The 12,867-nt window shown below is 36.0% G+C and overlaps 1 protein-coding gene across 2 annotated transcripts in view; it reads right to left on the bottom strand.

Moving 5' to 3' along the window:
* LOC136032111 (spondin-1-like) overlaps nt 1-12,867 on the bottom strand; it is a gene marked incomplete at its 5' end in the record, with an annotated part of 69,066 nt that overhangs the window by 16,311 nt on the left and 39,888 nt on the right. For both annotated transcript variants that reach the window (XM_065712273.1, XM_065712274.1), the window contains 1 exon segment: nt 11,259-11,463. In XM_065712273.1, coding sequence (XP_065568345.1) covers nt 11,259-11,463 — 205 coding nt within the window.

Genomic DNA, 12,867 nt, shown 5'->3' with positions numbered 1-12,867 from the left:
AAAAGTATGCTATGGTGCGGAAGGTCAAACCAATGCTCTACTAATTCTCATTCAAAAGTTTCTGGTTTTTTAATATTTACAAGGACAATGTGCTGTATTTTTATGCTGTTTTAATCTATTTTCTAGATTTTTACTTGTCCTTTCCACATGAACCACAAGAACAAGGTATAATGTATACCCACCGCTTATACATTTTCGGGATAGTATCTTTTCCACTATTCAGTAAAGAGCCTATAGCAAGTTGGGATTTGAAATATGTTTTTATGTCATAATAGCTGTTGGTGTGGCGCTTCGCGCCATACCAACACCTAGTTGGTGGGAGCACTTTGTGCTCCCCCAAACCCCCCCGCGCGCGTAAGTCGTTACGCGCCATTGTAGTTGTGTCCCTGTGTCCCACCTGTGAATATAGATAAATATATATACATATTTGTTTTTAAATATGTAAAACTTGCGAATATACAACATTCTTCGCTGTCCCATTGTCTGTGCATATAAATAGATTGTCAGTTTTACCGACTCTTGAACATGCAACATATAATTGTCCGTGGGAAAAACAATCCGTATTCAGATCTATACCGCATTTTTCTAATTATTGCCCTTGAGCTTTGTTGATGGTGATTTCTAATCGAATATTCCCTGTGTCCCGCCCTAGGCGTCCCCGTTGTAGTTATGTCCTTGTGTCCCTTTCGTCATTTATATTCCCTGTGTCCTGGTCGTCATTTGTGTCCCGGTCTGTAATTTCTCTTTGAGTGTCCCGGTCGTCATTTATATTCCCTGTGTCCCGGTCGTCATTTTCTCTTTGGGACGCAAGCCTGTTTTCACGTTGTTCTTGTGATTCCTCGGCACGCTTTCTTTTCTTACTGTCTCTATTAGCCGCAAGCCTTTTGGCATAACTCTTTAAGCAGCTTCCTCGGCTGTTTCTTCTGCCATTGTAGGATTTATACTAAAATTTTTCTTTGAATTAACTCTTTGAGCAGCTTCCTCGGCTGTTTCTTCTGCTATTGTAGGATTTATACTGAAATTTCTCTTTGAATAGCCCCCTTATATACTTATAATGACGTCATATACAAAGCCTTATATACTTATAATGACGTCATATGCGGACAAACACACAAACATACAACTTATTTATATATATCTATATATATAAAAATAAGTTGTCTGTGGATCTGTGGATCTGTGGATCAGGTGACGTCATGTTTCGGCTGACGTCATGAAATTAGTTGCCATCATTTTTGCTTTGAAGGTGACGTCATTCAAGTTATATAAGACATATGTTCGCGTAGAATTCTATTAATGTTTAAGTTTACAATGACTGATGAAGATGCTCAAAGAGTCTATGCCAAAAAACTTGCTGCTGATAGAGAAAGTCAGAAAAGAAAGCGTGCCGAGGAACTACCAGAGCAACGCGAAAGCAGACTTGCTGCTAAAAGAGAAAGTGAAAAAAGAAGGCGTGCCGAGGAATCAAAAGACCAGCAGGGAAACAGGCTTGAGGCTGATAGAGAAAGAAAGAACAGAAAGCATGCCGAGGAACTACCAGAGCAACGCAGAAGCAGACTTGCTGCTAAAAGAGAAAGTGAAAAAAGAAGGCGTGCCGAGGAATCAAAAGACCAGCAGGGAAACAGGCTTGAGGCTGATAGAGAAAGAAAGAACAGAAAGCATGCCGAGGAACTACCAGAGCAACGCAGAAGCAGACTTGCTGCTAAAAGAGAAAGTGAAAAAAGAAGGCGTGCCGAGGAATCAAAAGACCAGCAGGGAAACAGGCTTGCTGCTGATAGAGAAAGAAAGAACAGAAAGCATGCCGAGGAACTACCAGAGCAACGCAGAAGCAGACTTGCTGCTAAAAGAGAAAGTGAAAAAACTAATAATAAAAATAAAAAAGCCGAAAAACTAAAAAAACTAAAGAAACTAAAAAAAGGAAAAAACTGAAAAATAGAAGAGAAAAAGAAAACTAATAAAATTAAGAATAAAAATAAAAAAAAATAAAAAAGATAAAAACTAAAAAAAAAGTAAAAAGAAAAAACGAAAAAAAAACTAAAAAAGCTAAAAAAAAAGGTAAAAACCAATAAAAAACTAAAAAGAAAAAAAGGTAAAAAACTAAAAAAAAATTTCATCTAAAAAACTAAAAAAAAACTAAAAAATGTAAAAACTAAAAGAACTAAAAAAGAAAAAAAAAACTAAAAAAAGGAAAAAAAACTGAAAAATAAAGGAGAAAAAGAAAACTAAAAAAATATAAATAAAAATAAAAAAACTAAAAAGATAAAAACTTCAAAAAAAACTAAAAAGAAAAAAGAAAAAAACTAAAAAAACCTAAAAAAAGGTCAAAACCAATAAAAAAAACTAAAAGGAAAAAAAGGGAAAAAATTAAAAATTTATTTCATCATATATATACCAATTCAAAAACGAATGTATACCGGGATGACGACCAGGACACAGGGAATATAAATGACACAACTACAACGGGGACGCCGGGGGCACAGGGGGATATAAATGACGACCGGGACACAAGGAATATAAATGACGCCCGGGACGCTCAAAGAGAAATCACAGACTGGGACACCGGGACACAAATGACGACCGGGACACAGGGAATATAAATGACGACCGGGACACAGGGACATAACTACAAAGGGGACGCCGGGGTGCACAGGGGGATATATAAATGACGATGGCGACTCAGGGAATGGTCGATTAGCAATCACCATCAACAAAGCTTAAGGGCAATCATTAGAATCATGAGGTATAGATCTGAATACGGATTGTTTTCCCATGGACCATTATATGTTGCATGTTCAAGAGTCGGTAAACCTGACAATCTATTTATATGCACAGACAATGGGACAGCAAAGAATGTTGTATATTCGCAAGTTTTACGTAGTTAAAAACATATATATATATATATTTATATATATATATATATATATATATATATATATATATATATATATATATATATATATATATATATATATATATATATATATATATATATATATATATATATATATATATATATATATATATCTATATTCACAGGTGGGACATAGGGACACAACTACAATGGCGCGTAACTAATATGGCGCGTAACGACTTACGCGCGCGGGGGGGCTTGGGGGGGGGCGCGAAGCGCCCCCACCAACTAGGTGTTGGGGCCCCCCCAACAACAGCTAGTATATATATATATATATATATATATATATATATATATATATATATATATATATATATATATATATATATATATATATATATATATATATATAAATATATATATAAATATATATTTCTTATTATTCTTTTCATACTTTTTTTTGTGATAAAATTGAAACATACAGTAAAGTTATGCAATTATTTTTTTTGATTGGACTAATCTCCCTACATTATTCTCGGCTCAATTAATCTTTTCCTTCGTTTTTAGAAATCATTTTTTAGAAATCTTCTTTTCGGGATATCCATTCCCAACTAAAATATGTTTAATGAAAATGAGCTAACTACCTGTATATTTTACTGATGTAAATTTCAGTATCCCGCCAACTAAAGAAATAATAAATCCTCTTTTCAAACAGTTTGTGGTAACGAACTGTAGTAAGGAGCAAACCGGCTCAATAGTAAACGAAACTCTAAAAACGAATTTTGATACTAAAAGATGCATCAAAAGAATCAAATTTTCATGCTGATTTTATATATATAAGTTTCATTAAATTTAGTCTTTGTTATCAAAAGTTATGAGCATGAGGAAATTTGCCTTATTTTGGAAAATAGGGAGAAACACCCCCTAAAAGTCATAGAATCTTAACGAAAATCACACCATCAAGTTCAGCGTATCAGATAACCAAGCTCCTATCTACAAAAATGTGGAATTTCGTATTTTTTGCCAGAAGACAGATCAAGGGTGCGTATTTATTTGTTTGTTATATTTTCCCAGGGGTCATCGTATCGACCAAGTGGTCTTAGAATGTCACAAGTGGGCTCATTCTAACGAAAATAAAAAGTTCTAGTGCCCTTTTTAAGTGACAAAAAATTGGAGGGCACCTAGGCCCCCTCCCACGCTATTTTTTTCCGAAATTCAGTGGATCAAGATTTTGAGATAGCAATTGTGTTCAGAATAGTCGAAAACCGCACTAACTATGTCTTTGGGGATGACTTACTCTCCCACAGTCCCCGGGGGAGGGGCTGCAAGTTACAAACTTTGACCAGCGTTCAAACAGTTTGTGGTAACGAACTGTAGTAAGGAGCAAACCGGCTCAATAGTAAACGAAACTCTAAAAACGAATTTTGATACTAAAAGATGCATCAAAAAAATCAAATTTTCATGCTGATTTTATATATATAAGTTTCATCAAATTTAGTCTTTGTTATCAAAAGTTATGAGCATGAGGAAATTTGCCTTATTTTGGAAAATAGGGAATAACACCCCCTAAAAGTCATAGAATCTTAACGAAAATCACACCATCAAGTTCAGCGTATCAGATAACCAAGCTCCTATCTACAAAAATGTGGAATTTCGTATTTTTTGCCAGAAGACAGATCAAGGGTGCGTATTTATTAGTTTGTTTTATTTTCCCAGGGGTCATCGTATCGACCAAGTGGTCTTAGAATGTCACAAGAGGGCTCATTCTAACGAAAATAAAAAGTTCTAGTGCCCTTTTTAAGTGACAAAAAATTGGAGGGCACCTAGGCCCCCTCCCACGCTCATTTTTTCCGAAATTCAGCGGATCAAGATTTTGAGATAGCAATTGTGTTCAGAATAGTCGAAAACCGCACTAACTATGTCTTTGGGGATGACATACTCTCCCACAGTCCCTGGGGGAGGGGCTGCAAGTTACAAACTTTGACCAGTGTTCAAACAGTTCGTGGTAACGAACTGTAGTAAGGAGCGACCCGGCTCAATAGTAACCAAAACTCTAAAAAATAGAATTTTGATACCAATACATAAATCAAAAGAATCGCATTTTAATGCTGATTTTAAATATATAAGTTTCATCAAGTTTAGTCTTACCCATCAAAACTTACGAGCCTGAGAAAATTTGGGTTATTTTAGAAAATAGGGGGAAACGCCCCCTAGAAGTCATAGAATCTTGACGAAAATCACACCATCAGATTCAGCGTATCAGAGAACCCTGCTGTAGAAGTTTCAAGCTCCTATCTACAAAAATGTGGAATTTTGTATTTTTTGCCAGAAGGCAGGTCACGGATGCGTGTTTATTTGTTTTTTTTTTGTTTTAAATTCGAGGTAAATACTCCTACTTTGCGTCGGACCGTTCATTTAGTTTTCAGCAAGGTTAATTTGCTGTCGAAATTTTTTTGGATATATTCTGATGCCAATATTACTCAAAGTGAGTAATTAAAGGAGTTGTATGTATGTATGTATGTATTTATTTATAACCCATCATACAAAATAATGAAGTGATGGAGTACATTGAAAAAAAGGGGGAAAAAAGAAGAAAGAAGCAGCATATCGTAATTACATTCTAAAATACAGACAAAATAATTTCACGTCAAAAAACAACATTTTGCCATTCATGGCCGGTTTGCTTATTGCACATGTGTACATTCAGCTCAGCTAACTTAGCACACGGGTCAGACAAGCCATATTTTTTCATCAAATAGGTTGCGAGTCCACGGAGGAACTCGCAACAGAAACTTAGCAAATTTGAAGAAAACGCGTTTCATCCTAAGATGGTCAGGTTTACTAAATTTAGGGTAACAGTCTATTTTTTCTTGGAGTTCAATTACTATTTTGTCTAATGGGAGGAAAGAGGAAGAAGGATAAATCTGACGAGTCTTTTCTCACATCCAGTCCTATGAAAGGAATCTCATTGAAATCACTAGCTGATAGTGTGAGTCTGGTTTTACAGACTGTTAAAGAAAATTCAACTACGTTATATGAGCTGAATGTTAATTTTAAAGGATTAGAACAAAGGATTTCTAAGATCAAAGAATTTGTATTGGAATCGAAATTGGAGGTGGAAGGTATTAAGCCTAAAGTGATCAGCATGGAGGTTGAAACCAAAGATTTGAAGAACCACATTTCAGTGCTGGTTGATGAAAATTCTTTACTGCAATCGCAGTTATCTAGCCTAAAGCATACAATGATGAAGCAGGAAAGTAAAGAAACAGATAAAAATATTCTAGTATGGAACGTGACAGCGAATGATACTGTAAACGCTAAGGCGATTTTAAACGCTAAGGCGAATGATACTGTAAATACGCGATAGCTGATATTAAGCCTGAAAAAAAAGCTGATAAAGTTTATGATGGAGAACAGGGAGCTGAAAGTGGCAGTTCTAAAAGAGGCTCGAAATCTTCGTGGAAAAACTACCACGGGCAATCAGAATGTTTTTTTATCCGATAATTCTCCCCCGTCTGTTCGTGAAGTTCGAAAAAAGCTTTTAGCTATCCGAACCAGTATTCGTGAAAAAACAGGTTTTGAAACTTGGATTACAAGATCCATACCACCATCTCTATGTATTCGTCGCCTTAAGGAAGGGCCAGTGGAAAAGTTTTTGATTGATGAAATCCCACCAGATATTAGTAGCCTGATTCAAACGCAACGACAGTGAAGGCAAGGAAATGGCCGGGGCATTACAAAATAATCCTTTAGATATTGAAAATATAATTAATAATTCAATTGGAAGTAGAAATCAGATGAATAATGATTCTAATTCGGCTTTTAAAAGTAAGTATGTTTCGCAATTAAATGGTTCTGCCTCCTCTAAACGAAATGATATTTTCTCTGTGTTTCATCTTAACATTCAGGGACTTGGCTCTTCTTTTGATGAGGTGATGGAACTCCTGATGTTATAGGATTAGGTGAAAATTTCCTGGATTAAAAAAAGGATATCCTTTTAGATGTTCCAGGATATAGGATGGAGAGGCTGAATAGGAAACAGATGGCCAGAGGTGGCCTTATGCTTCATATTGCTGATCGTCTTGCATATAACGTCCGAAATGATTTGAGCAGAAATGAGGAAAGACTCTTTGAATCCCTTTTTATTGAGATTAATTTAATGCGTAAGTATTTAGTTGTGGGTTTGGTTTATATGTCCCCCAGTGGATCTATTCCTTCGGTTTTGAAAATTTTGGAAGAAGTTTTGGACTCAGTCCAAAAACATCCCTATGAACTAATCCTTATGGGTGATTTTAACCTCAACCTGCTGGATCAAAATTCTGCTTCAACTATTGATTTTTTGTCAATGATGCTCTCTTTGGGAACTCTACCTTCAGTTTGTATACCAACCCGAGTTACTGAAACACAAGCGTCCCTTATTGACAATATTTTTTCGTCACTAGATGTCTTAGATAATTTGGTGCTGGTTAGTGATATTTCTGATCATTTTCCCGCTATTTCCCGATATAAGAGTGCTAATCAAGCGCAGCGTATAGTATAACCATCTAAGTCTACGTAATTCTCATCTGGCTGATGTACCATGGGGTAGTTTGGTTTCTGATTCAGATTTTAACCACTCTTTTGATTCCTTTTATGATTTAGTTAAAGAAGGAATCCTAGAAATTTGCAATCGCGGTCCAGTGCCCATAATTCGAAAAAAATAGCACCACTGAATCCATGGATGACTTCAGGTCTCCATAAAAGCTGGAAAAGGAAAAATTATTTGTGGAAGCTTTACAAGATTTCATTCTCTGTAGCTCATTGCGAACGATTCAAGGCCTATATGAGTATATTTAATTCTCTGTGTCGGAAGGCAAAGTCTCAGTATTATCACAGGAAATTTTTCTGAATGTGGGAAGGATGTTGGGAAGACATGGCATTTAATTAATTCAGTTCTTAGACCTACTCCACCTCTGCCTTCAGTTCCATCAATGCTGATAATCGATGGTAAAACTGTCCAAGGAGATGTAGATGTTCAGCTAGAGCTTACCTCTTATTTTGCTAATATAGGAGAGGTTACTGCTTCCCCTGCAAGCTTTGCAACTTCTCGTTGCGATTTCAGAGCCTTTCTTGGACCCTCATGTTTGAAGTCGATGGTCTTGAATTCTGTTTCTGAATTTGAGGCAGCTCGTATTGTGAATGCTCTTAAAGGATCATCCTCTTCAGGACCAGATAAAATCCCTACAAGGGTTATCCGTGCCATTCTGCCTGCTATTCTGTCACCATTGACTAAGCTCGTCAACCTGTCTTTCGAGAAAGGAATTTTTCCTGAATCTCTCAAGCGAACTAATAGTACTCTATAAAGGTGGTTCTCGGAGAGATCCTGCTAATTATAGGCCAATTTCTCCCCTATCTGTTTTCAGCAAAATTTTTGAGAAGGCTATGCTATCCAGGCTTCTTAGTTTTCTGGATGCAAAGAATTTTTTGCATGGTTTCCAGTTTGGATTCCGAGCGGGTCACTCTACGCAGCATGCTTGCGCAGCTTTATCGAATTTCATTCATTCGGCAATAGATTCTGGTCATATCCCGGCAGCTTTATTTTTGGATGTTCGTAAAGCTTTTGATGCCTTGACTGATCGGATTCTTCCTTGGAAACTATCGCATATTGGTATAAGATCAAACGCTTATTCTTGGTTTGATTCATATCTTTCTTGTAGGCTTATTTCAATTGATCCGCTTTTCCGGAGCCCTTCTGAAGTACATTATGGGGTCCTTCAGGGATCTGTTCTTGGTCGCATTTTATTTCTGATTTATGTTAATGATCTGATTTCGGTTGTAAAAAACACCAGGCCTCTGGCATGCTGCAAGCTGTGTCATCCTGAAGCTCAGTCATGTTCTAATACTTCTTCTAATGAAGATTTTCTTGTTGCTTTTGCTGATCATACCACTCTTTGGATGATTGGGAGGACGGAATATGATATCAAATCTAATCTTGGGGCATTATTCGAGAGAGTTATTTCATGGTTTAATGCCAATTACTTGGTCTTGAATGTTAATAAATCACATTTTCTTATGTTTTTCTTGAATTGGTATAGCTTTCCCTCAGCTTACACACCTTCAGGTGTCACAAAGCTCCCTGTGTAGACCAGAGAATCGGGTTGTCCGGTTTCTTGGTATTCTGCTTGATGAGAATCTTTCATTCAGAAACCATGTAGCCATGATTAGGGCTAAGGTCTCACGGAGTTTGGGTATCATTCGAAAACTTAGATACACATTTTCTGGATCTATTCCAAAACTTCTTTTTTTCTGTCTTGTCCAGTCTTATGTTTTTTATTGCCCCATTGTATGGATGTCTACTTTTTCGTCTACGCTGCGGTCACTTTCCGTCATGTATAATAAAGCACGGCGTCTGGTTATGGACACCAACCGTTCTTCACCAACACCACTCTTAAGTCTACGGTCTATTTACATTATTTCTTGTGCTTCTTTTGTCTTTGATCGACTTCACGGCAATCTTCCAAATTCTGATTCAGCTCCATATAGCCTTCGTTCTTCAAATAATATCTACATTCCGCCTACCCCTACTATTCAATCAGATTTCAGTCCCCAAATTGCTTGTCAACAGTCTGGAATTCACTACCTTCTTCAGTGCAGAAATGCCACTCGTTTGGGACTTTTAAAAGGATTCTTAAGGATCATTTAACAAAGAATCAAATAGAATTTTTTCCTTTGAGGAGTTGATGTCCCCTTGTTTTCTGTTCGTGGTGTGTGGTTGTCTTCTCTGCGCTTGACTCCCAGGCCTCAGGTATGTTCTCTATGTTTTTTTTTCTCCTTCTAGTTGTTGCTTATATTGTATCCCCCATAAATATATTGCCTATATTGAATTTATTGCTTGTATATTATTTTTTTGTTCTTATCCTCCTTGTATCCCTGGCCATGGAGCCTTTCGAGGGGAATTGAGTGTTTTGTAATTCGATTTTGAATTGTATTTTGTATTGTCTTCTATTTAACATTAATAAAATTCTCTCCCTCTCTCTCTCAATGCATAAGTGTTACTGCTTAGATTTTTTCACGTGTGTGAACTATTTATAAAATTAAATTTGCATATGCAATAAGCATAGGTCAAAAAACAAGATCCAGCTGCATAGGCCAAGGGCCCGAGCACTAGCCCAAGAAAAGCAGGGGTAATCTGTAAGGGCAACAGGATAGAGGTGCAGCCGAAATGAACTGAGGGCTGTCCACCAGTACCGGAGTCGTCAGAACCGGTCCAAGTGAGCCGGAGGCGTATTAGGAGGACTGAACGTCCAATCGATTTGAGGAATATTAACCTGTAGCTTTAAATATCTCAAGCTGCATTATTGTTGTAGAGTGTTGAGGATATAAGGCCTAGGTTGAGAAATTTGACAAAAATTTGAATGGACTTTGTTCAAAAACAAAGGCTCATTTGGAACTAAAAATTTTGTATCATCAGTATTGGCAAATCTTGTTTTTGGACCCGAAAGTACATATATCTTACGGCTAAAACACGAGTAAAGTTCACCACAATCACTCGAAATGCGCCAACCCCATTCAAGATTATCTGAGGTTCTGAATATAGTTCCTGAAGCGGATAGAGGAAACAAAATCCAGCAAAAGGTCTTTCCAGAGATTCATATTTAGTTTAAGATAATCCAGATAATTATTGGTGAATTTTTGTTCATGCAGACATTTATATCCTACTCCTTTAACTCGTCAAGGAAAATCAGTCGGCCCACTCAGTTTCATAATCATCTCGTTTGACTACTAGGCCACATAGAAGTATTTGGTATCATTGCTTACGTGTCTTTAATTTCCTTCTGTTCTTACTGACAGAAGTTCCTAGAAAATGCATTTTGTATGGAAAAGTTTACAGTGATGATTTAAACACATTACGTTTAATATCTGAACTGAGATTTTAACCCTTAACCCCCTTCCTGATCTTAAAATTTGGACTTGATTGGTATAATAGAACTTGCAACAGTTATTTTAATTAACTAGATGTTTAGAGCTTTCATCTTTTCCTAATATTTTTTGTTTATTATTTCTTTGACAAGGAAATATTGAAAATTTAAGCTTTGTTACTAATAATCTTTTTACTCTGTTTCAAAAGGGTTGGAAAACTTATTCATAGAATAGAGTGATCAGTATTTAATCAAATAAGCTGAAAATCGTTTTTCAGTTTTTGGTTCTCTTATGAAATTCTTCTGATTTAATTAGCCGCCCTTCGAACCAATGCAACTAAACCGTTTGTTTGATTCCTTGAACGTCTAAGAGATTTCTGTTTTTCCTATACAAGCCATTAGCCATAATATCGTTTTCGTTTTCTTCTGTTAAACGTCGTTCAATGCCTTTTTACCTTTGAAATTACGACAGTTGATCTACAATGGGTAAAATAACAACAAACACAAACCTGATCCTCTTCATCACAAATCATTAGTTCAGCAGCACATATTTCCTTTTCCATCAGTTCCACGTGGCATTTCTTCCGCCCCATTCGATTAAAATACCGCCTTGTCCTGGACCTAAACCCTTTTCCACAAGTAACCGAACATGATGACCATGGACTCCAGTCACTTACAGCACAAACATCGTCGTGTTTGAATGTATCTTCACCACTGAAATAAACGAAACTCGAATGGAACTTCAAAAAAATGAATTAGATCGTATTTATTCAAAGAAATCCTCTCTTCTTTGAATAAAAAATATACAAATTAAAATTGTATTCATTGGGTATAGACCATAATCTTGAAAGCATTGAGTTGATGGAGAAGTGTTTCTACCAGTAAAAGGGAAAATATTCAAAATTTATTGTCTGACACTTATTGAACAATTAATGGTCTAATCAGAACTAAAACAGAGTGATATGCATTTATTGGAATCAAAGCCACCCTGGTTACTGTGTTTTCACGAGCACAAAAAACTTCGTGTATTTAAAGGGTTGCGTGGTCCAAAATACATGCATACACACAGAGTGATAACGTTCCTACAAAAATGAATTTAACCAAAAGGGTTTTATGAGGATAAGCTGTGAGGTAGTTGGGTGTGCGTGAAAAATAGTGGTTGGCGAATGATGTCTGATAACTTTGATCTAATAATTTGAAGAACTCGGGCTAATTTTTTCTCACACATTTTTGACTTTACAAAGATAATTTTACCATCTAAAGATTTTAAAAACTGGTTTTATTGCTAGTATTTTAATTTCAAAACTGTGCATTCAAATGAACTTATATAAATTTCACTCTAAGTGATTAAAGCTGTTTTTTACATCCCGAATCATTGGTCCTTACTTTGCCTGGGTGACAGTCTTAAACGTGTGCATTTGCGAGTCACGGCTTTATATTTCTGAGGTAACTTGCAGGCAAAATTTTAAACTAACGGGGCAACAGAAGGAACATAAAAAGTTGTCTTCTGCAGTTGCCAAAGAATGTCTGAGCTGAAGCTTTAATACATAATTTATTGTAAAAATTACCATAATTGATCGAAAAACTAAGCATACATGAGCAGTTTCACATCAAGGATTAAAATATTTAGTTGCATTCATAAATTTGTGAACGGCATTATATTCATCAGCGAAATAGTATATTTCGATGCCTTCCAAAATTCCACATATACTTGACGAAGAATACTGTGGACTGTATACAAAAATTACATGAATTGTTATATTGTCAACCGTTATACACCCAAAAAATATAAAGGAAGAATTTACAGCTTGAGGTATACTCATTTAGAGAAAAGATTACTATTTAAGCCCTATTAACAAATGCCCTTTTTTTCATATTAGTTTGGACAATAAAAAAATGGACTAAGTTAGTTGCAAGAATCACATATAAAAGCACAATAACAAACCACAATAAAACCCTGGTAAAACATTAAAAAATCTAGATCTGTTTCTCATAAAGGTCTCTGGTAAAAGGTCTAATACGAGACACTCAAAAAACAATGGAAAGCTCTTAAGCTGTAGGCAAGAAACAAATACCTCCGCAAGGACAATAAAATATATCAAATGTTAACCTGGAATG

Source organism: Artemia franciscana, chromosome 10, assembly GCF_032884065.1.
Source record: "Artemia franciscana chromosome 10, ASM3288406v1, whole genome shotgun sequence".
Lineage (NCBI taxonomy): Eukaryota > Metazoa > Arthropoda > Branchiopoda > Anostraca > Artemiidae > Artemia > Artemia franciscana.
Note: the sequence above shows the minus strand (reverse complement) of the source record. Positions and strands in the feature narration are given on the sequence as shown.